General features: G+C 41.1%; 2 protein-coding genes across 3 annotated transcripts; one reads left to right on the top strand and one right to left on the bottom strand.

The window, feature by feature from the left end:
* Positions 1 to 321: 321 nt before the first annotated feature.
* On the bottom strand, positions 322 to 7,871 carry tbc1d13 (TBC1 domain family, member 13). Its single transcript, XM_041059568.1, has 12 exons — positions 7,662 to 7,871; positions 6,263 to 6,336; positions 6,122 to 6,162; positions 5,579 to 5,640; positions 5,233 to 5,332; positions 3,635 to 3,717; positions 3,314 to 3,473; positions 3,029 to 3,239; positions 2,764 to 2,927; positions 2,287 to 2,447; positions 2,142 to 2,199; positions 322 to 2,029 (listed from the first exon to the last, which is right to left on the bottom strand). Exons 1-12 carry the CDS (start codon positions 7,682 to 7,684, stop codon positions 1,964 to 1,966), a joined length of 1,203 nt encoding a protein of 400 aa, XP_040915502.1. The 5' UTR covers positions 7,685 to 7,871; the 3' UTR covers positions 322 to 1,963.
* A 1,301-nt stretch (positions 7,872 to 9,172) lies between these two features.
* Positions 9,173 to 22,313, top strand: zer1 (zyg-11 related, cell cycle regulator). 2 transcript variants are annotated; one of them, XM_041058985.1, is made up of 16 exons: positions 9,173 to 9,302; positions 10,563 to 10,795; positions 10,921 to 11,071; positions 12,995 to 13,449; positions 14,269 to 14,442; positions 14,542 to 14,656; positions 14,955 to 15,101; positions 15,238 to 15,411; positions 15,733 to 15,948; positions 16,742 to 16,783; positions 17,025 to 17,144; positions 17,282 to 17,397; positions 17,957 to 18,145; positions 18,616 to 18,713; positions 19,027 to 19,129; positions 19,715 to 22,313. In XM_041058985.1, the coding sequence occupies exons 2-16, from the start codon at positions 10,629 to 10,631 to the stop codon at positions 19,800 to 19,802; spliced, it is 2,355 nt and encodes a 784-aa protein (XP_040914919.1). In that variant the 5' UTR covers positions 9,173 to 9,302; positions 10,563 to 10,628; the 3' UTR covers positions 19,803 to 22,313. The 2 variants fall into 2 exon arrangements, with proteins under 2 accessions (XP_040914919.1, XP_040914920.1); XM_041058986.1 differs by having other exon boundaries at positions 9,182 to 9,302; positions 10,578 to 10,795.
* The last annotated feature ends 844 nt before the right edge of the window (positions 22,314 to 23,157 follow it).

The raw sequence follows: 23,157 nt of genomic DNA, 5'->3' as shown, positions 1-23,157 counted from the left end.
TCAGCTCTTCTGATTGGTTATAAGACGCTGAACAAGGTTTTAACTCGACCCGATTCAGAAAACTGTCCCTCTCAGTTTTCAATCAAAGAGCACTTCTAACGCAAACTCGCCACAAATCAATGTTCTTTAAGCAGCTTATTAAAACATTTTCAAAGCACTGTGTTGTTACATACTGTATGTTAAATGTAAACAGAGCTTCCACACACACACACACACACACACACAACTCTCAATGATATTAAAGACAATGCTTCAATAGTGTGTTTTGACAAGTCAGATGGTCAAGTAAGATTTGATGTGATCTTCTGTAGCAGAAAAACCAGATGGGGGGGGGGGGGAAATTCAAGACTTTTTTTTTTTTTAATGCCCCATCCCACTTCAAAGGAGTGCATATAAAATTAAAAAAAAATATATACAATACAGAAATACTTTACTTTTGAGTTGCCCTGGAAATGGCGTCTCGTACTGTTCTGTACATTTCAGGTCATGTTTGGAAGATGTACGTAGCTGAGTGAGTTACCGTGACCTCTCTCTCGTCCCTGTTCAGGTTAATGTTTACATTAAAATGCCTTCATATGCATTAACTGCTTTCTGAGACCACCTTGTGTTACAGGCTGGTTACTGGATATGACAGCAGTGGGAGATTTAAGTTTCGGAGACACAAATTTACATCGATGTCAAAATCTAAGCTTAATCGAGCCGTGATCAATCTTCCACATAGGTCATATGGTGCGTGCGCAGCGTGTGGATATTAGAGATGGGAATCAGTGCTTTCTGTCAGCTCTGTGCTGGTGTTTCACACTGAACATTATCAGCCTTAACTTAAAGGTTAATCTGAAAGGTTAATCCAATTTTAGATTATTTTTATAAGTGTTTGTGTTTAAAAATCATTTCATGTTTAAAACTTCAGCTTCTTCAGCTAATGTAGAAAAACATGCTTGTATTTCTCAAAGGATTAAAAAAAAAAAAAGTAAAAACACATTGGTCAGTAACAAAGTATTGTACTTAAACTACTATAGAGACATGTGCGGAATCAGGTTGGAAAAAGCTCAGCAAATAATGTTCATTGTGAAAAGCACCACAGTTTCCTCTGATGGCTGTCGCCTTTCTTTCAATAGGAATTTTGTTCTGTCGGAGTCAAATGACATTCAACATTTGAATGAATGAAATTCATCAACATTTCCAATGGGCCCAACAAGCAAAATAATGATTTTTTTTTTTTTTTTCCCAGAAAGTTACTTATAAAATATTCAACAGGTCAGGCCCTTCACTTCATATTTACTTTACCAGACAGAATATATACCCAGAAATACTGTCTCGTGTTTCACATCATTAAACAGCTAAGGCATACATGTTTTATTACATTAAAAAGGTTCAGATTTTAAAAATTAAAAAAAAAAAAAATAATAATAATAATAATAATAATAAACCCTTAGAGAACAAACATGCACTATTGCTCATCCCAATTATAAACGCTCAATCTGACTTCATACATGATCGCAGTGGGATTTTCCGTTAAACTCAAACTATCACCGGTAGTGTAGGTTTAATGAAGCTCCCTCTCCCTGGGATGTTCGGTGCGAACACCGTTATCTGAGCGCGACGCGTTTCCGTGGGAGAGGTGGCTGTGAGAGGAGGAGGAGGAGGAGGAGGAGCAGGGGGGCCGTGTACCAAGGCGGCCTTTTCCCATAATGCGCAGAGAAGCGAGTGGCCCCTAGTTCCGGCATGTCCTCCAGGTTTTCGCAGCAGTCCCCACTCACAGAACATCAGACGTCAAGTTAAAAAAAAAAAAAAAACAGTGTGCTGGTCCCCTCCCCCTCCCCCAACACATCTGTCCAGGCTCTTCACTGATCAAGTCCTCACACGATACATGTTTGACATGACAATGTTTCTAATGTTTGAGCTCCCACCTACCACATCTGAGAGGAGACGGAGAAAGCAGGAGGACAAGACCCGAAACAGGTTAGGAGTTCTCCTGCAGCTCTTTGGCCTTGGTCAAGATGGTGTGGACATCTGAGATAGGGTAATCCTGACAGGAAGACCAGGGACACCAAAAAATAAAAACTAAATCTGTCTGTGTAAGTCAGTTTATGTCAGCTGTGTGAACATGAAGCTTTCACTGTGTATCGCAGAAGGCTTACCTGCAGTAATCTCATATTCACTGTGAAGTCTCCTGCCAGTAAGTTCTCTCTGATGAGTCTGAAAACACACAAAAGCAACACAAACCGTGATTCACAGGGAGAGTCAGAGGGCGAAAATACAGGGGGCACGATCTGAAACGCTCACATGAGCATGGCGCAGCAGACCAGGATGAGGAAGTGGAATCGGTCCTCGTCAGAAAACAGGGTGTCCCAGATGCGGATGACATCTGGAAGGAGGAACTCCTGCGATAACAACAGGGTCAGCCAGCGGAACGTGAAATACTGGGGTTTGATGTTCTGCTCTTCCTGTGTGGACAGAAAGAAAAAAGAATGAGGGGGGGATGAAGAGGAAATAGCAAAGCCAATGCAGTCAGACTACCTCCCTCCATCTCTCCCTTTATTCCTTTATCTGATATACTAAATGTTTACAGAATAAAAATGCCTTAAAAAACTATTTTAACAATGGATTAATTGTTTGTCTCAACTATACAGTTTATCTTCGGGTTTTGGACTATTGAGACAAAACAAGACATTTGGAGACACCACACTGGGCTCTGGATTTATAGACAAAACAAAAAAATCGAAACAGAAGAGAAGGAGCAGGAAGTGGGCTTGACCTCACCAGCTTGAGATAGAGCTCCAGGTCTTTGTCTTTGAGCATGGAGTACACACTCTCCATCTTGTAGGTGATGCCACACTGAGAGTCATCCAGGCTCTTGATGAAGTTGTCTCTGTTCTCCGACATCAGGTTGGTGAAACAGAAGAACGTATCTGCCTCAGCGTGCTCTGGACAGTGAAGCAGACGGGAATCATGAAAGGGATGCGATTTATTTCCTGCGGGTGAAACGTCACGAATGTTCGAAATTTGCTGTTCGGATGTTACCGACCTTTCCACTGACTGTTGGGATCGGTGGCAAAGGTGTAGTAAATGGGTCCGACGATCTCGTTCATGCCCTGTACGTAGGCAATCCCCGGGTTGAGCTTGGCGTAGATGAAGAGGATCCGCTCCACCACCTCCCAGTGTGCCTCGCTCCCATTGGGCAGCACCTCGTATTCATTAGATGGATACAGGTTCAAGGCCTTTCCAGGAGAGCTGACCTGAGACAGCAGATTCATTTATACCAGAAAGTGGTGCCACCAAGAAACCAATATGTATATGAATGGTCACTTACGTTGGTGACTCCACTGCGGTTGCGGTTTACAGTTTGTGCTTTCAGCGTGGTCTGTTCGACGCGTCGACGCAGCGTCTCGTAATCATTCTGAGGGTCCAAGATAAGTTGGCAAGGGTATTCGGTGGGACGCTGGAAGAACGCCATGTCTGGGTACAGCCGCCTAGAAACAAGCACACACTCTACTGGGTTTTTTTTCTTTTTCTTTATGGAAAAAACTGCCTGGTCTTATGCAGAGTGTACAGTCTCACAGTGTCGGGCTGTGGTATTTTTTTATCATCACATACCTAGAATAAACTCACAGAAGTAAAGGAAGAGTAATACCTTACATCCTTGTCGATCTGAAGCAGAATTTCGTTATCTTTGAAGTAGGTGTTCCACCTGCTGTCTGGGTTTGGATTTAGAGGCTGAAAAAAAAAAAAACTCTAATTAGATTATTTATGTTCCTTTGTTACACTTTACTTAAGATGCTTACTTTGAATAGAAGACATACTGGGGCAGATGCACAGAAAACAGAGAACAAGTTTGTTTACAGCAGGGTCCAAAAGTCTGAGATCACTAGTCAAAATACTTCTATTTTGCATTTTTTCCATTTTTGAGGGTTGAGGTCTGGTGACTGTGGAGGAAAGTCCATGACAGTCCTCTGTCTTCTGTGGTCTTCCAGTAGTCCTTGAAAAGCTTTGAGGTGTGTTTGCGTCTTTATCCTGCTGCAGTATGAATCCAATTTGACCTCGGACACCATCACTTTGTTCTGATGCCATTTTCCACCGTCACAGTGCTCCTTAGTGAGTTATTTATAACAGGTGAACACTGGCTCCAAGTGGAGTAACTTGAATGAGCCTTTGATGAGTAAATCAAATCAACCCATCTGAGAGTCACGCTTCGACTGAAGGAAACCTTTGATCCAAAGGAGGTTTATGCCCCAAACTAGCTTAAATTAGATTGCTGACCTAAAAATAGAGCACAATCTTAAATATTCCTTCTTCATTTTACAGGACATAACTTCTTGTGTTTTTAAATGTTTCTGAATCCTCAGACTTTCTGATTATTTCAAGGTTTATGAGAAAATATGAGAGATTTTCAATGTGGTCTCAGACTTTTGGGCTTTGAAAGCTCAAAGTGTGGTGAGCATTTTACAGTTGGAATGAAATCTGTAGCAGTACGTATGTCAGAGGCTGTGAAAGGCGAGTGGGTTTGAACTGAGCTGGATCCTTCCTCTCGTAGACTTCAATTACAAAAATTAGGCTCTTTAAAAATTATCATACAACCACTGTAATATAACCACAAACACAAAAAAAAAAAAGATTTGACGTTTGAATGGTATTTATAGCACAAACAAATGCAAAGGTTTGTGCAAGAAAAACAACCAAAAAGAGAAACTAAATTGTGAAAAGTGAAAGTGTCCTGAGATAACGTCTGTTATGACTCAGTGCTAAATAAATAAAACCGACTTGTCTTGACAAATTCTGATGACGCTGGCTGATTGGTTTGAGTGATTTATGGACTTCTGGTGGTACTAACTGCTGAAGGCTTGTGCTGCACTGTATAAATTCTGCTGGTGGCTGTGGTTTATGAGAGTTTAAACAGTGTGAGAAGGAGTGCTTGAGCTACTGAGAAGGAAAAAAAAAACGGAAATGAATGTAGTGATGTAGTGTAGTGAAACACGGTTAAACATTTACCCAAACAAACATTAAACAGTTACTGTCAAATCACACAAGTGTATATTTGACCTTTACTATTAAACACAGTCGACACTTTCTGCTCTGTGTGTTCGTGCTGAGTGTCCCCGGGCCACTGACCGTCCACCCACTGCCTCTTTAAAACCTGCCTCATAAACAAACTCCTGACCTACACTCGACTTCACACAGTATGTATCTTTTATTCAATGAGGCCTCATTTTATTCAAGAGAGACTTCACTCACGTGGTCCTCCATAGTCACGTCTTCTCTGGAAAGGCCCAAGTTGGCTTTGGCAATACCAGGCTGGATGATCATTTCTTTCAAGAACTGGGAGTACACGTCCCTGTGAGAAACACGGGACAAAGTTTTGTTTTGTTTTTTTACTTTTTTCCAAACTTTTATTGACCAAACATTTAATCCATTAATCAATAAAACACTTGTTCATATCCAGGAAAATTCTGGATCTAAAAACACTCATCTGTAACAATTATTAGTAGCAAAAAAAAGAGAAAATAAAAGAAGAGCAGTATGGATACAAGCTGTATACTGCATACTGCATACAGATCAGATGTTTACGTGTTCCACTTACCTCTGCTTTTTGAGGAAAGACTCCCATAATGTCTGATCCAGAGGTAGGTAATTAAGAAGAATCTGGAAAAACCATGCGTGAAAAACACAAATCAAAACATTTTACAAGCCCATACAGTTAAATGTACAATAGATAATATAAGTGTTACTTATCTTAAAGAACACTGTTTCCTACAATAATCCTACATCAGTTTTTTTTTCTCATGTGAAATATGGAATACCCCAAGAGGTTTTCTCTCTTTATATTTCATGTCTTAGCCAAATTATATGAAGCCATGGTATCCATTCCCACTTTTCTCATCTATGTGGCAAAGCTGAATTTTGGTCCTGATTACAAGAAAAGAAGAACTGTAATTAAACCCAGAAAATTTGACCACATGACACCAGTTTTAGATTCCCTTCACTGGTTTTCTAACCATGTCAGAACAGACTTTAAGGTGCGTCTCATGTCATACACAATCCTATCTATAGACATGCCCCCTTCATAGCTTTCTGATTTCCTACCACCTTATATTTCATCCTGTGCTCTTTGCTTTCAACTTACTTTCCAGCAAAGCGCTCGTATGCCTCCTTCAAATGGGACTCCTGAGTAGAATACAGGAAAGGAGAGTCAAGCACAGGACAGTAAAAATATCATACTACACTAACATTATCAGCACAAAATACATCATGGTGTGAAAATTACCATTGAAGCACAGCTCCCTCAGTGCCTTCAAGTTTATGTTTTCTTCACTCAAGGCTACTTTGAACTCCTGTATCCTGAAACAAGAATCAAGACAATTACTGCATTACTGCTCTGTAACAAAACACCTCTTAAACTAATACGCCAATAATGTCAAGTCATTATTGTTGACTCATGTTCTGAAAGAAAAGACGTTTTCTCTGGATTAAAGTCCCAAAGCTTTAGTGATGGAAAGTTTAAAGGAATAGTTTTTAGGGAATACCATTTTAGTATACTTTGCTTTGCTTTATGCTGCTTTGTAACTACCAGCTGAAAACAAATAAGACAACAGCACACACTGCAACTACAACTCGCTGTGACCTCTCTATTCACTGACTTGACAGAGATCATTTTGTAATTCTAAGAATATAACAACCTGTTCAGCCAATACTTTAACCACAGTGGACAAAATATTAGAAACCCCTGATTTATAGTCTGTGTAATTTAAACTTTAAACTTTGTTCTACCACAAAAACTATAGTTTTTTCAGTTACTGTATGTCTTGTGTGTCGTCGGCCATTTGCAAAGGACCTGCAGCCTGTTTACATTCATTTACCTATTAAAACATAAATTACACTTAGACAGATCACCGCCTATTGGCTTGATGACGAGCCAGAACAAAACCTGTTTATCACGGGCTGAGATGGAAGACAGTATGGGATGGTAAATACATGAGGGGGGGGAAATGACACTGCAAAACATGCAGCTAACCATTTTCCATTGCTCTTACTTGTAATTAACATTTCAGGTTTGCATTGTGGGTTGAAATAACAAGTTATAGTCGTGTCTTTATAAACTGAGCCCTGGACGTTTTTTATCCCAAAGAAGCACAGTCTGGCTAATTTGTCATTAGCTAATTTATCGTCAGGATGACAGTCCAACTGTTAAATAATGCTTATTTAATTTCATCCTTGCATTGACAAAACACACTGTCAGCCCATCCAGCTAACTGGGTGATAGCTAATTGTTAGCCAGCGAAGGCTTGAGGAAGTATGAGAGAGTATGATGTGTCAGCTGATGTGCTAACAGGGAGCTAACGCACCTAGTTAAAACGATAAAGTTAGTGAATTAGTTAGCCTGTAAAGCGCCTGAAGGCTCGCGGTTTTAGACATTAAATGTTACACCTTAAACTCAGCAACACCATAGTAGCATGTACACAGTGTATGCTTTTGCAACCAAAACCTTAACTTAGCTTGTGTTTAGTTAGCTGAGCTGCTGTTGCTGCTAGCTAACACTGAAGTTACTGTCAGTTTTGCGGTTAGGGTGCAAGCTAGCCACTGCAATAAATGATGTACCACAAGTTTTTTTGACCGTCCGTGCGTCCTGCTTCTCAGGAAAGAACGAAGATTTAGCCATGTCTCACCTGTTTCTGTACGCAGTAGACATGTCTAGGCAGGCGGCGGTGTATTCCTTTAACTGTTTCCAAAAGGAATGAATTGTTGGCCAGAGGGAAGTCCTCCTATCACTTCCGTCTTCACCACAACACTGTGGGCAGATACCACGCCGCTGTTTGGATCCAGAGTCAACCTGCCCGTCAGTGAGTGGGCTCAGTGTGTTCAGATCGTTCTCTTATCATATCTTTCCTTTAATCCATTCCTCAGGGACCACTTAGTAACGCAGGTTTCATTTAAAGTCTTCCTTATTTCGAAGATTTTCAAAATATACATGAAACATTTGGAGAATTCAAGTAAATGTGCAGTTCTACGTGAACTTTTCCCAAACAGGCAGATGTTGATGAATTCATTTTATTTGTGTTATTGTATTTCTAAAAAGAAAAAAACTGCATCACCTGAGCAGTGTCACTATGCTGTACAGTGAGTCAGTCTGCTGCTGCAAGTAAGTCACCCTGTGTGATGAATGAAGAGGAGGAAGGAAGGAAGGAATATATGAGTCAGTTACTGTCTACTGTATATGCACTGCTTTGCATCTGAGGCTGTGCATATTTAGCTGATTGATCTGAAACTCTGTCATTAATTTATCCCTGCAGGTCTAATTAATGACATTGCCTCATATCTAAATGGTTTTTCTGTAACTCATTATTTACTGATTATCTGCTGGCACACAGCAGACATAAGTACAGTCCAGCTAACACTTTCTTTCTCCCCTCGACAGCTGCAGTGCCATTTGCATGCCACACTGCCTGAAAACACATAGTCATAAATATCCATGCACTACGTGTGATATAACTGTCTGATGCTTCTCGTATTGCAGTGCTGTGAGTAAGAGACCTTTTACCATGTGTGTCTGCATGGTTGTCATAAATGTGATTCTCCATTTTTAGCATTTATACCCTTGCCCGTAAAGTGTATGTCACAAAGGTTCTGGTGAGGACACTGACGTGGCTGGATAAGGGGAGCTCAGTGTGCTTGCTGGGGCCCCTACCTACAGATTTTGACACATCTGCAAGACAGGTCCACATGATTAGTAATTGATATCATACTGTGTAACATCTGGAACAAATTCACAGTTAGACAAAGAGGATAAAACATGTTGAGAACAACTAGAACCCACTTGAGCTTCTTGTAAGCAGGTTTGACTAAAAAAAAAAAAGACTTTAATAAAGGTTGTCTAAAGACAAATGTTACAAAGGCACTAATCTTTTGTATGTGTGGCTTTGGGGGAAAAAAGTCTGCATCCATTTACTTTATTAGTATCACAGTTAAGTTATTCATACACTACTTCTACCACTACCACTAATAATAGCAATAGGCTAATGTATGGGATAATTAAACTAGAGTAAGAGTTTTTCTTATCGGTGACTCAAAGAACGGAATAATAAGATTGTACTGCTGGAGTGTAAAAATAGCAACTTGGGATGAGAGTTGAAGAGGAAGAGGAAGACAGGAGGAAAAGAAGGAAAAGGGGAGGAGGAGTAGAAGAAGTAGGAGGAGGAGGAGTCTGTTTGTTGACATCGGACGAAAAGGAAAATCAGATGAGTGAAGACTGGTGATAATAACTCAATTTCTCGCCGTCATCGGGACACATAGCCTTGGCGAAAGCTAAGGTAGTGTAATGGCTGAGGAGCCATGCATTCAAACAACGCTGACCACTGTTTGTAGCCTGCATTTGCACACGCAGCTTTTAGCTAGCGCTAGCCCCTCTAGCTAACTTAGCTAACATCATAGCAGGGAAAGTCAACGTTAGCCACAACCTAATTTAGACGCTGAAGTGCACTGCTGACACCGTATCGGCAAATGAAGGCTTAATTTAGAGTAACAAGTGTGGCTCTTTGGAATTTTGGGTTGTTGTGAGTGAGTAGGCTAACAGTTGTTCTCTGCTTGTTAGTAGCTATGAAGCGTTAGTATTGTTAAAGTAAATTATTGTACAGTGTAGCTAGCTAGCTAGCTAGGTTGCTAACTTAGTAACAGTCTGATGTCTCCCTCAGGATACATTGCTATGTGGTTAGCTAACAAACTAACGTAGTATCAACCAAAACACAGAGCAACCTGGGTTACTAGCTTCGGCTTGTCAGCTGGAGCCATTCAGAGTAATATTAGCACTATAAAATAATTTTGTTATTAATGTTGAAAGAAGTTGTTGTAAAATAGGTAACAATAGTTGCTAACAGTAGGCAGCCATAGGCATGACAGCTAACTTGGCTAAGTATGCAAAGGTCTGCAATACCTGCAAATAGGTGATCAAAAATGGAAATATGGACTGGTTTCTGGTGGCAGTAAGGCCTTTCAACCGCTGTATGTTCATCAGTTAACTAAAAAATAAAGCTGGCACAGGAAATGCATTATAGATTATAAGTTATCTGCAACGTCCAGTTAATGTCTTTGGCGTTTCACAGATTTTTTTGGATTGAACATCTTTTCTTTAATTGCTAAGTCTCTTACTCATTGTATGAGCCTCAGTGTAGTGGGTTTATTTATTTTTCTTTGTCATGTTGTCCCTAGCTAAAAGGGGATATATTAACCTGTCTTTACTCTTTCTTTTTGACACTTTAACTCTTATATCAGCATCTTACATTTTATACTCTATATTCTGTGAATATATTTGTATTTTGTATGTCCACCACACTGTGAGCCAAGGTATTGATATTTCGTGTAATATATACACTGTCGGTGTGTCTGTTGAATGACAATTGAAACAAGTCTAAGTCTAAAACATCAATGTTTACCTGCAGTGATTGTCAGAGATAGTGGAGAAATGGAGGAGACATTAGCTTAGCAGCATTTATGATTACAGGGACTACATGTGCACTGTTTTTATTCACATTTGTTCTGAAAACAAATTGCTCCTAACTCTTGACTGTGTTTAGTGCTTGCCTCTTAAGGTCCCCTGCACTGCCCTGTCTTTGATCTGAGCCGGAGAAGAAGAGGCTAACATGGCAACCAAAGCAGGAGACAACCCAGAGAGCCTCATGACTCTAGCAACGGTCTTCTGCCTGAGGAACCTCAGGAAGACCATGTGCTACCAGGGCTTCAGGAACAAGGTCTGCCTACGCTCAGACATCTTCCTTCCCAGCGAAATCTGTGACAAGTTGGTCAACACGTACGTAATATTTACCTTAATTTCTGAGTTTTCAGTCTTTTTCATCTTTTCTGTGTTAAGATGTTGCACATTGCAGTCTGAAAAGGGGCTTTTGAGTCTGTACTTTTTTTTGGTTGTTGAAACAGATATATGGAGTTGGTCCACACAGACAGTAACTTTGAACCAGAGGAGAGCTTCTTCCAGCTATTCTCAGACCCTCGAAGCACCAGACTGACCAGGGTACAGCTGAGAGAAGACTTTGTGCGTGACAGAGATCTGGAGGCCATTAGGAAACAGGTAGGATTCCACAAATTAGTCCTACTAATTTTTCAGAATAAGCTGAGGACACCCTTAGCAGGATATTTTTCCTTTCCAGTTCACCTCTGTGGAGAATCTCAGCTAGAAAACTTGAACATTCAAAGTACATCACATTCACTTAAAAAAAATGAAAGAAACCTTTAATTTTATTTAATTTTTTTTACAACCTTTCAGGTTATAATAATGATCTACGTACTGACTAAACAACAGAGACACAGTAACTCAAGTGGTCTGTGTGAGACAACATAGCACAAACAATCATATTATCAAAATCTTATGTTTGAAAATGAAAACAAAGGAGAATTTTCAAGTTATCAACCAAACTGTAAATGTTTTTATGAATGTATGAAATCTTCTAACTTCATGGTTGAGTGTTGACCTGCTTTACTTACTACAGGTGTGAATACACAGAGATTTACAGTGCAGTGGTTGATTATAATGGACAGTTTAGGTTTGTCACAGTAATCTCGCTAGCCAACATATAATGGCTATTATTATATTTTATAGAATATTTTAATGTCAGCATTCAGCAAAATTCATTAAACTACATCTCTGTAAGTTGTTCTGGCATAAAATAACCTCCTTGTTCACAAAACAGACCTTTGAATTCCTCCTTGAGCTTTTATTTAGCAGTTAGTAATCTTCCTTGCAGGAGATATTAAATCCATGGGGAGCTCATAAAAAAACTTAGTACATGTCCAAATAAGGATATTCTTTTGTGACCACATCACTTAGCCATATATGTGTGAAGATTCTATTGGATACCAAACCCTAAACAGTGAAATACATTCACCTAAATCACGACATATATATAAAGAGTCTCAAAAGGAAACAGTTTGTCCCAGAGCTGAAGGGCCCCTGTGTTATGACTGTTCCCTCCCTAGACCAGAGTCCTGTTCCATGATATCTTTATGACCTTGGTTGATATGGCAACTGGCTCTGGAGACTGGGCCAGCTAGACCCTATCAGTGTCTTCACAGCTTTCCTAGGGACAGTTTGTTTTTTCCTTTGTTTGTGTTTTTTTGGGTCAGCTTGCAAGTGACCTGTGGAAACCCAGCCTAATACTAGTTTAAGACTTAAAGAAGAAAACATTTCCATGCAGATTGCACCTTTTTGGTCATGACACTAACTACCATCATAACCAAGACAAGATAAAACAAGTGTGAAGACATATATATGAAGCTGTATAATATAGATATATATGTTTTGCTTGTGAGCTGCCTAACAAGTGAATTTCCCCGCTGTGGGATCAATAAAGTGTTATCTTATGTAAATATATAAATATCAAGTAATATTTACTAAGTTACTTGAAAGTTACTGTACTCAAATCCTAGTTTCACTTACATTTCACATACATTTGTACATACACAAATGAATTTGCTGCATTTGCTGTTGGTGCTTTATGTTGTTACCTTTCTCACCAGCACCTGGAACGGTCCTGTCCACCTAGGAGACAGAGACATCTAGTCCAGAGATTTAATTAGTACAAAATCACCTATCACCACACAACCAAATGTTTTGCTCCCAAGCATCAGCATGGGTTTGCATTTCTATAACTTATTTGAAGGAAGGTGCACAAATTGCTTTTGCTGGTTGTGAAGAAGTCCCTTGATGTACCATGGAGAAAGACAAAATGGCAGGTTGTCAGCACATCTTCACGTGTGATGCTGAATTGTGGCTTTGTCAAATCCCCTGTCCTTTGCTCTGTGGGAAGATAAATCCAGTGTGTGCAGGAATTTGCCATCCCCAAAAACAAGAGCATGTCTTTCTTATTGCTTTCTGCAACTAATGCAGCCATAACTAATTTTGTTATCATTATAATCATATCATTCACAGAGATTGCGATTAAGTGTAGGTTAACCCTCGATGTTCAGTAATTGTTTCGTTTGTGTGTTTTACCAGGACCTGATTGAGCTCCACCTCACCTACTGCAACAGCCTGTCATCCCGCAGCTTGAAAACGCTGACCTGCTTCCGCGAGACCTTGGTGTCTCTCTGTCTTTTTGGCTGCAGCCACATCTTCTACAGGAAGGGCGGCGCCCCACTCGCCTGCAACGAAGACACCGATGACGAGGAGGAGGAGAGCCCCGCTTCTAGGCAAGCTTTAGAGACGGACTTTAACTTCCAGGGGTTCAACCGCCTCAGATTGCTCAACCTGGGTGGCCTGCCTGACGAGGTGGACGCCGAGACCCTGCTCAAACCCCTGAAGTCACTCACCTCACTAGATCTGTCTAATGTACAGTTGCTGGGAACAGCTTTTCTCACCCAGTGGAAAGACAGACTGGCCTCTCTTGTCCTCTACAATGTGGACCTGTCAGAGGATTTGGTCAGTACAGTGGTGGAGCTTGTTAATCTCAGGTAAGGATGTCCTGGCTTTTAGTTCTTTGTAGCTTTGTCATTCACCCAAGTTAAAATGAAATGATTCAGTTTAGTGAGGACCATAAAAGTCACTGAGAAATGGTGAGAATCCACTTGGGAGTGGATGTCAGGATAGGAGGGCCTGTTGTTGTGTCCTGTTATTGACCAGGAGCCAAAATTTGCAACACTGCAGCCTGTCCCGACTGTGCTCAACCGCCTGTCAACAGTGGGCTGGTTGCTCTGTCCTACCCCCTAACCTAATCACTTCCTTTTCCTGTCTCCTTCAAAAACACACTGGTTATCAGAAAGTTAAAAAGAAAAGCAAGTAGAAAACAATACATTTCTCGCTTTCTTCTTGTACAGTGGCCTCCTTCCTTTATGTTTGCTGTAGATTAGCTCACAGCAGCCACTGCAGTGTCAGAGTGCAGTGTCCTGGTTCCGTAACCCATCTTTAACACCAGTCAGCAGAACATTCATACGTTTGCATGAGGGAGAGCACAGGATGAAGCATATTACATAGAGCATTAGAATCCTACAAAGCACCACATTACATTGCAATGTAAGCAGTCACAATAGACACTTTATATATGATGATGTGGTTGTTGTTCTGCAAGAATTATGTACAACTTCATGCTGCCTCAAATTGTACGGTCAGTGTAAAATATGGGGTTTGAGTCAGATCCTTTAAGCATGTAAGAAACTCCACTTTCACCCACTTTTTACGTTTTGTTGATTTTCAACTTCTTGGACAAAACCAGGTTTTATATCTGGCAAAACTGAATAATCATCGATAATTTAAAAACACACTCTGTTCTTCAGGCATCTTGACATCTCGCGGGAGAGCAGGCGGACCTCCAAGTGTAAGATGACCAGGAAAATCCTGACGGCAGTCGTACAGCGTCTGGTCAATCTGGTGTCACTGGACATCTCAGGTCATATTATGCTGGACAATTGCACAGTGCCACACTTTGACGAAGCTATGGGGCGACCGAGGTGGGTAACCAACTGTAGAGCGTACATTGGACGTATCAAATAATAATTAGAATCAGGTGAACTTACTAATAAGCCACGTTGTTTTTGTCTTTCTTTCAGCATTGAGCCGTGTAAGAGCAGCATCTATCCTTTCCAGGAGCTGAAGAGGCCTCTGCAGTTTCTGGGCTTATATGACACCACCCTCTGTAATGTGACACACATCCCTGCTTATAAGGTACTGATGGTCTAACAGGCCGGACACACAGTTCAGTCTTTAGGCTGTTAATATTTATTTTGGAGTCCATTCCTGGACTTTTGGACTTGTTGTAAGTATAATTTGCAACTCGATACAGATGTTGCCAGTTATTCCTATTGTTGCTGTTGCATTACAGTATTTTATTCTCATATTTAGAAACATGACCTGCAGTGTCAAAGGTGTGAGTTGGAGAAACAATGATTTAAAAGTAACTAAAAAGTGCTAAGTGCTAAGCTTCAGTTTTGTGGGTTCAATCTGTGTTGCTGACCTTTTTCAGGTGACTGGATCAAAGAATGAAGACCAGGTCCTGAATGCTATCGAGGCTTACACAGAGTTTCGCCCTGAGCTGGCCCACAGAGCCATCAATCAGCTGTTTGACATTGCCAGGATACAGCACTGCAGCCAGCTGCTTCGAGCTTTGCAAGTACGATGAGTTTAAGTTGAAGTTGGTTTCTTCGCGGGAGGCGGTATCCTCGACTGCCTTAAAAAAAACGATTCTGCATGTTATGCCTGTAACACTTTGTCACAGCTCTCTGACGACCTCTCTGTCCTCGTTCCAGCTCGTCATAGCAGCTTTGAAGTGCCATAAATATGATAAGAGCATCCAGGTGACCGGCAGCGCCGCTCTGTTCTACCTGACCAACACAGAGTACCGCAGTGACCAGAGCATGAGGTTGCGCAGAGAGGTCATTCAAGTGGTACTAAATGGAATGGAGCAGTACCAGGAGGTCACTGTAAGTACTCTATGACCTCATTACCTGCTTGGTATCTACACCACATTTAACATTTGGGAGGTTTGGCTTCTTTTTTCTTTGCTTCACAAAGTGTAGTTCTTTAATGTTGAAATCTTAAAATGGTGTTATGAAAAATATAACACATTAGCTTATTATATAGTTGATGGATGAAGTTTTCTCACTGCTTAATCAAAGCTTATCAGATAATTATGATCAGATCAGCTCTTTGGGCCTGTTTGATCTACACCGTTCTGATCGTCAGACTCAGAGTTATTCACCGTCCTCTCTCTCACCTCACATCCGCTCCGTGATCCACACCAGGTCCAGAGGAACTGCTGCTTGACCCTGTGTAACTTCAGTATTCCAGAGGAGCTGGAGTTCCAGTACAGTCGGGTCAACCAGCTGCTGCTGAAAATCCTGGAGCCAGCCAGGCAGGATGAGTCCATCCAGAGAATCGCTGTTCACCTCTGCAATGCTTTGGTCTGTCAGGTGGACAACCATCATAAGGAGGCTGTGGGGAAGATGGGATTTGTTAAGGTAATGGCAACCCTACCCTAGTTTTCACTGATGATCCTTGTGCCAAGTCAGACGCTCTTACTCATCTGTTTTTCAATGCAAGCTTGTGTAAACAGTGAATAGTTGCGTGGCGTCAGGCAGAGGACGGCTTCTGTTAGAGGTAGTATGGCTCTTCCTGTACCTCCTGACCACTGCTGCTACTGTATTTAGACTCACGTTCTACTCTTGTCCTCTCTTCCATCTTGATGAAGTCTCGTGATCTGGTGTCTTTCTTGTTCACCTCACCATGTGGAGCCATGTTGCATTAGACACAACCCAGAACAAAACTGAGGACGCTGTGATGGGTCACAGAGTCTTTTACATCCTTGTTCATGCAGTTAGCCTTAGTTGGAAATTTCAGGTTTCATGTTGTTGCAATGGTTGTTGCTTTTATTTCACTGTGTTAGGGAGCTTTCAGGCTCAGTGAGACCACAGTGGTGGTGCAGTGGAATGTGTATGTGTGTGTGTGTGTGTTTGGCTGCAGAGGACTCAAAAAGTGCAGAATAATGCAGATGCAGTATAACCCACCAAATATGCTTCATGCACTGATATTGCAGCTGTGCTATGCATTGTGCTGCTCGGTCAGATCTGTACAAGCACTCATACCATGTGGGACTGTATAAACATACTGTTTGTGGCAGGTGCGTCCGGATGGAGACTCTTCCTTGTTTTGCTGTAGTGTTGCTGTCTGTCTGAAAACACCCTCAGACAATTCTCAGCTGCTGATTATAGTTTTGTTTCATAATTGACGTTATTCTTTTTTTCTCATTTTCAGACAATGTTGAATTTAATTCAGAAGAAGCTACAAGATAGAACGGTGAGTTTTGCTCCGCTGCATCTTTTCAGTTTTAAATTTTAATGCTTTACAGACATAAATCTCATATTAAGTACTGAGGAGCACTTTATTTTGGAGAGTTCTAGGACATATCTCATTTGACATTGTCTCAGAGTCTATTCACTGTTGAAATGCAGAATAATGATGATTGCAATGTACGTGGTTAAAATGGGATGTAAGGAGATTCTTTCTACAAACGCTGTGTGTGCTTGTTTCCCCTCAGTGTGACCAGGTGATGGAGTTTTCCTGGAGCGCCCTGTGGAACATCACTGATGAGACACCCGACAACTGCCAGATGTTCCTCAACTGTCGGGGAATGAGCCTCTTTCTGGAGTGTCTACAGGTGAGTCCACAGTCCTGGTGGTGTCCTTTTCTGGACCTGAATATATTCAGTTGTTTGAAAAAAAAAAAAATGTTGGTTTGTACGAGTTTAGACATCATTCCACTGTGTGATGACCTTGCTGTATGATTTTAATCCAGGAGTTTCCAGACAAGCAGGAGCTTCACCGCAACATGCTTGGCCTTCTGGGAAATGTTGCTGAAGTCAGAGCTCTGAGGCCACAGCTGCTCACCCCGCAGTTCATCACTGTATTCAGGTAAGAGAATGGTTGACACCAGTGAATGATTCTGCTCGACCTTTCTGATGTACCTGTCATTTATAAAACACTAAGGACCCAGCAGAAGCTCTGTTTGACACAGAGCTCGTGTTTTACTTTTCCTGCAGACTCAAACACACACACACACACACAGCTGAGCAAACCATGGAACACTAAAGGGTCTGGGCTTTAAACAGATCTGATCTAATTAGCAAACCCTCAGTAAAGATCACATACTGTTACATACTGTACCGTAGCAATGACTCCATGACAACGGGCTGACAGAGCAAGACACATAATAATTGCGCCTTTGTCACATCACTGGAGCACAGAGCCCCACCACAGCCTCGCCCACACACGATAATGCTGTGTTAAATTAAATGAAGCAAACAAACAAGAGACAGATAAACTGTGAAATGCCTCTAAATTATTTTTAAACATCAACAGCTTTCCTGAATTCAGTGTTTGTAGTTGAACCGGAAGTTTTTGCTCTGCTTTTTTTGTGAGGACTGTTTAACAGTGAGACCTCTCGTCCGATAACTCTTTGATGCTTTGACAGTAACCTGCTGGACAGCAAGGCAGACGGGATCGAGGTGTCGTACAACGCATGCGGCGTGCTGTCACACATCATGTTCGACGGGCCGGAGGTTTGGTCGATGGAAGAGCCAAAAAGAGACACGGTGATGGACAAGATGTGGGATGCCATCCAGAGCTGGGATGTCAGCTCACGCCGCAACATCAACTACAGGTTCGGTTTTACAGTGTGTCTTTATTAAAGTTGTATCAAACGCCAGTGATCAGTTCGTAAGAGTCTACAGCCACACTGGTGACTTTGTGAGGCTCTACTATCACATGCTCACAAGGACAATGCTAACTTTACTGAAGTAAAGCAGATATCATGTTTACCATGTTCACCATATTATTTTAGCATGTTATCAAGTCAGTTTTTGACTTGCAAACCATCCAACAGTTGGCTTTAGACAAAAAGTCAGGGGATAACTAAAGTCTGTACGGTTCATCTTCTGGGATCCATGAAGAACTGAACCAAAATGGTGGACGGACCAGGTGACATTTTTAATCACACTAGTATAGGCTGTAATATTTTTGATAAAGATGTTGTGTCACATGTCACATATTATTAAGGAGTTACTGTTTCATCTGAATGTTCGTATAAGTACTGTGACGATCTGAATTTTTAAACTGAGCTTGGTCTCTCAGGTCATTCGAGCCCATCCTGCGACTGCTGCCCCAGGGCATCTCCCCAGTCAGTCAACACTGGGCCACATGGGCTCTCTACAACCTGGTGTCAGTTTACCGTGAGTATCTGCTGCTCTGAGGGCTTTCCAACCAGGGCTCCACATTTAGTTTTCACATCCTCAGAGGTGTTCTTAAGACTCTGATACCAGTACTGGTCATTTGTATAAAGCTTATGTTTCTGTATCAATTAAATCATAATTTTCAAGCCATAATTTGACAGATTTATAATAGTTTATAGTTTATAATTGTTGTTTTTTTCTTTTAATCAGTTACACGTGTTGCCTTTCTTTACTAGTTCTTTACTACTGTTCTTCCTAATTTCCTTATGTGTAATTCTCACTCTTTGTCTTTCCATTCATTTTTTGCATGCAGCAAGCAAGTATTGTCCCCTGCTGATAAAAGAAGGAGGGATAAATCTTCTTGAGAAAGTCCTGGAACTGGACAGCTCTCATCCAGAGACCAAGGAGATGGCCAGGTATGACCGACAGCTCTCTCTTATACATAAATAAGACTAATTCTAGTGCTGATGATTTAGTCATAGGCCAGTCATCCAGCAGTGAGAAGATGTGAGTTTCCTGGTTTCAGGTTCTCTCTGTTTCATTTAGCAAAGGGAATGATTAAAAGTCTTAGGCCCAAGCCAGTCACAGAGATGTTAATTCAATTGTTTTAGCCCCGGGATCTTTATATTCAAAGGTATATCTATTAATCTGCACCCCCCCTCTTCAGTAACAGCAGGGGTTAGGGGGCAGTTAGGAGTAGCATGTGCTTCTTACACTAGTGTTACTTGTCTGGTGTTGACAGCTCCTCTCTGTTATTTTACTGCCAGCACACACATGGCCTTCTTAAATGAGTAACAATGTTTGTTGGACCACTGGCAGGTTTTATGATACTGCTGTGAGTTTTGAAAACTGGAAGAGTAACTAGAAGAAGACTCACCTCTTCATATGCTCTAAGCCTGGTGTTTCAGTCCAGTAACTAACAGCTTTCACACCCGCCTAAGTGAACTAAACCAGTTCATCTGAATCTTTAACTAACTTGTAAAATGTTTTCATTATTTTAGGAAAGTAATGGAGCAGTGTGCAAACTTCAAAGAAGACCCCATGGAAACGAATCATGGACAGGAGGTAAACTATGGACAAAGAGGTTGACCTCACAGGAGCCGTGATTCCCAGCAAACATCAAGCAAACCTATCCTAAGGCCCTGCCTTCTGTCATCACCACATGGGTCAATCTGTGTGCATTATTCTTTCTCTTATCATTCTTATTATTTCGTAGAGCAGAACTGTGTCTTTGACCCTCTCCGCAGCAGTTTGGACAAAACTTTAATATATGACACATAGGATTTAAGATGTGGTGCATGGTGTTTTGTTGTGAGGGTGCTTTACCTTGGCTGCAAATGAGCATCTCTTCTGTTAGGACGGGTGTGCGGGGGTGGGTGACTCAGTGTGTGTGTGCGTGCGTGTGTGTGTGTGTGTGTATCACAAATTTAACGACAGAACAAAGCAGTCGGAGTGATGCTTAATTCTCAGTGGAAGGAAATTAAAGCCCTCCTGAGCTCACTTACCGTAAACTGTTAACTTGGAACGAAAGGCTCAAAGGCCGCGTAGTGTCCCGCACCGCCATTAGAGGTCTCAGCTCTCACACTGCTCTTTCACACTCATTCATGCTCATGGAGGCCACTGAGCTGCGGACGGATGTACAGTGAATATTAGCCATTTACGTGTGTAGGCTGCAGAGAAGCATCACACCGATGTTGACGGGAGGGGAGTCTTCCCAAACCTTGTGGCACAATGATGGACTTCTTTGTTAAATATGTAAATAATCTGTTTGTCTCATCCTTTTACTCTATGTTTTATAACTGTAAACACTCATGACTTTACTCTTTATTTAAATTTGTTTAGCTTTGACTGATACATGGTCAGTGCTAAGAAACTATATACAGAATACCCAATCATTCAGATATTGTCTAAGAAATCCTGCAGACTCTTTGTTCTTTAAAGGATCATTTAGATTAAGTTCAACCTTGCTTTTAGTTTGAATTATCTGGCATTTTAACCTGATTCTGTTGATTCTTCTAACTGGAAGCAGTACTGAGCTTCAGCTATGAAAGAGGCCAAAACCCCCAAAGAAAACACACAATATGGCCAAAAGTATGGGGACACTATACGCCCCCACTGCACGAAGCCAGCTCCATAAAAAAAAATGGTTTTCCAAGTTTGATTCGGAAGAACCTGACAGACCTTCACAGAACCCAGCACAACCTTAATCCCATCCAACACCTGTGGGATGAAGAGGAATTCACACTGAGCCAGACCTTATCACCTGATATCATTTGTACCTCACCGATGCTCTGGTGTCTGAATGGGAGTAAATCCCTGGAGCCAGGTTCAGAATCGATGCAGCAAAAGCAGCGATATTTTCTTTTTTTTATTCCACGCAGTTCTCTTCCTTGTCAAAAACCTTGCACCTACATTACCCACAATTCAACTTAATCACGGATGGCTCATTCAGAGATTTAGATGTGTTATGCTAGCAGAGGCTAATGTAGCCTGGTGCATTGAGTAGGGCTGTCACAATAACTGCAATATTGAAGCGCTGTTGACAAACCAGCTACAGGAGGTGGCAAGCAACCACTGCAACCGCTATGTTGATGTTTGAGGCTAGGCCCTTCTTGGTTTACACTTGTGTGTGTGTGTGTGTGTGTGTGTGCGTATTGAATATTAACCCCTTAGACATCTGATACTTTGATTAATATTTCTAGAATGAAATCATGTTCTCATGTTCTGATGAATGAAATTGATGGCAGCCATTTTGACTCTTTCTCTACCAAAAATAAGCTGTGTTGTCGAACCCCGCGTACTGAGCTGAGCCAGTGAGAGTCACAAAATGGCAGATTGCCAATTTACAAACATAACTGGAGAAGTCCGTGCCGTTTTCTCTAGCCTTTGGAAATCGAGTGCAGCACGAAAGCACCCTCCAGAGATGAAATAATCTGTAAAGATAGTAATCTAACAGTTGTGTGTGTTGTGTCGCACTCTGCCTTATCCCGAACAGAAACTGCTTGGCAGCATGGCACCTCTGGAAAGACGAGTGCACAATAAACAAGTATTTAATTTGTTTTAAAACTGTGTCATCTTTGTTATTTTCAAGCAACCACGTACCTAAAAATAGCATAACAATAAAACGTACTTATAAAGCTCAAAAATCAGGACATATGAAGAACAAACAAAAAACAGGCGCTAATACTAAACATCGCATTGTTGAACCACCGTAATTCACCACAGGGGAAGTTCCCACACCGTGACAGCCCTAGCCTCTCACCTTATTCGCAGATGAGAAGCAGGTTCCCCAACACCTGGACCTGGAAACACACTTTGATGTGTTTCCGGGGGGGTCAGGTATGATGCTAGATAATAAAACAGACAAGGTTGAAAGAAACAATGATCCTTTAACATCACCTGATGGCCCATCATTTTTACTGGTAGGTCAACATGCTGCTAAGTAACTGCTTCACATAAATCAAACACCTTTCTCTTGAAAAGCTGATGGGAGAAAAATAAAATAGTGCATTCACGTGTATGTTTAAAAAAAAAAAAAAAGAAACTGGGATGATCTGTTCAGGAAGTAATTCAGAAAATAAGCTGCCATCCTCACATGGAGGGAGAGCGATGAACAGCTTCAGTGGTTTGACTGTGAATATTGGAGGAATCCGTACTCAGCGTTTTGCTAGCAGGTCCGATTTCTGCTCAAGCTATCACAGCTCTCATTCTTCCTTTTACCCAACCTGTTTAAGCTTAACTTGACTCCATCCTTTTATTAACCCAAATCAATATCTAACTCCATTCACTTCATTTGTGACCTTACAGGTATGTTCTTGTACGCAAGCTCATTTGTTTACACATATGTTTACATGCATATTACCAAAACATGTTTGGCGTCACTCAAATACATTTTCGTAGTCTTATCCTTAACTTCTCTACCTTTTTGAGATTTGCTTGTACAATATGTTCCAAGTTAAATTTACAGAACTCTCTTAACTCACGTGTATTTTGGCCCCATGTTATGAATTGATTTATAGACTAGCAGCAACACTTTAAAATGACAAAGTGACCATTGTAAAGATTTAAGAACAGCGGTAATGTGCTCGGTTCTCCAGGTTCCTTGTTAAAACTCTGGCAGCAGCGCTCTGAATGAACAGTCTTTTTCTGAAAACCAGACAAGAGACCGTTACAATAGTCAGGTCCTGCTGCAGGTGACAACATGTATGAGTTTTTGTCTGGTCATGAGATGGTAAAATACGGATGTAGTTATTGCCTTGAATCTCAGAGCTGAGTCAATAAAAACACTCTAACCTGGAAATCATCTTGATAGCTCTGCAATGAACCTGAACAATAACTTTCATTCTTTCCTTTTTGTCGCCAAATACAATGATTTCCTGATCTTTATCTAATTAAAGGCCATTAAATTGAATCATGCTGTTAACTTGTTCTAAGCACTGATAGA

The sequence above is a fragment of the Toxotes jaculatrix genome, chromosome 16, assembly GCF_017976425.1.
Source record: "Toxotes jaculatrix isolate fToxJac2 chromosome 16, fToxJac2.pri, whole genome shotgun sequence".
In the NCBI taxonomy this organism is placed as follows: domain Eukaryota; kingdom Metazoa; phylum Chordata; class Actinopteri; family Toxotidae; genus Toxotes; species Toxotes jaculatrix.
The sequence above is the reverse complement of the archived record's forward strand: the minus strand, read 5'-3'. Positions and strand labels throughout refer to the sequence as shown.

Coding starts and splice junctions, on each gene's coding strand:
- zer1 (XM_041058985.1), top strand. CDS start 10,629: ATGGCAACCAAAGCAGGAGACAACCCAGAGAGCCTCATGACTCTAGCA. Junction 15,412..15,732: donor AGCAGTACCAGGAGGTCACT/GTAAGTACTCTA, acceptor GATCCACACCAG/GTCCAGAGGAACTGCTGCTT. Junction 18,146..18,615: donor CGCCGCAACATCAACTACAG/GTTCGGTTTTAC, acceptor TTGGTCTCTCAG/GTCATTCGAGCCCATCCTGC.
- tbc1d13 (XM_041059568.1), bottom strand. CDS start 7,684: ATGTCTACTGCGTACAGAAACAG. Junction 2,448..2,763: donor TGGAGCTCTATCTCAAGCTG/GTGAGGTCAAGC, acceptor CTGTCCACACAG/GAAGAGCAGAACATCAAACC. Junction 2,200..2,286: donor GTCTGCTGCGCCATGCTCAT/GTGAGCGTTTCA, acceptor GTGTGTTTTCAG/ACTCATCAGAGAGAACTTAC.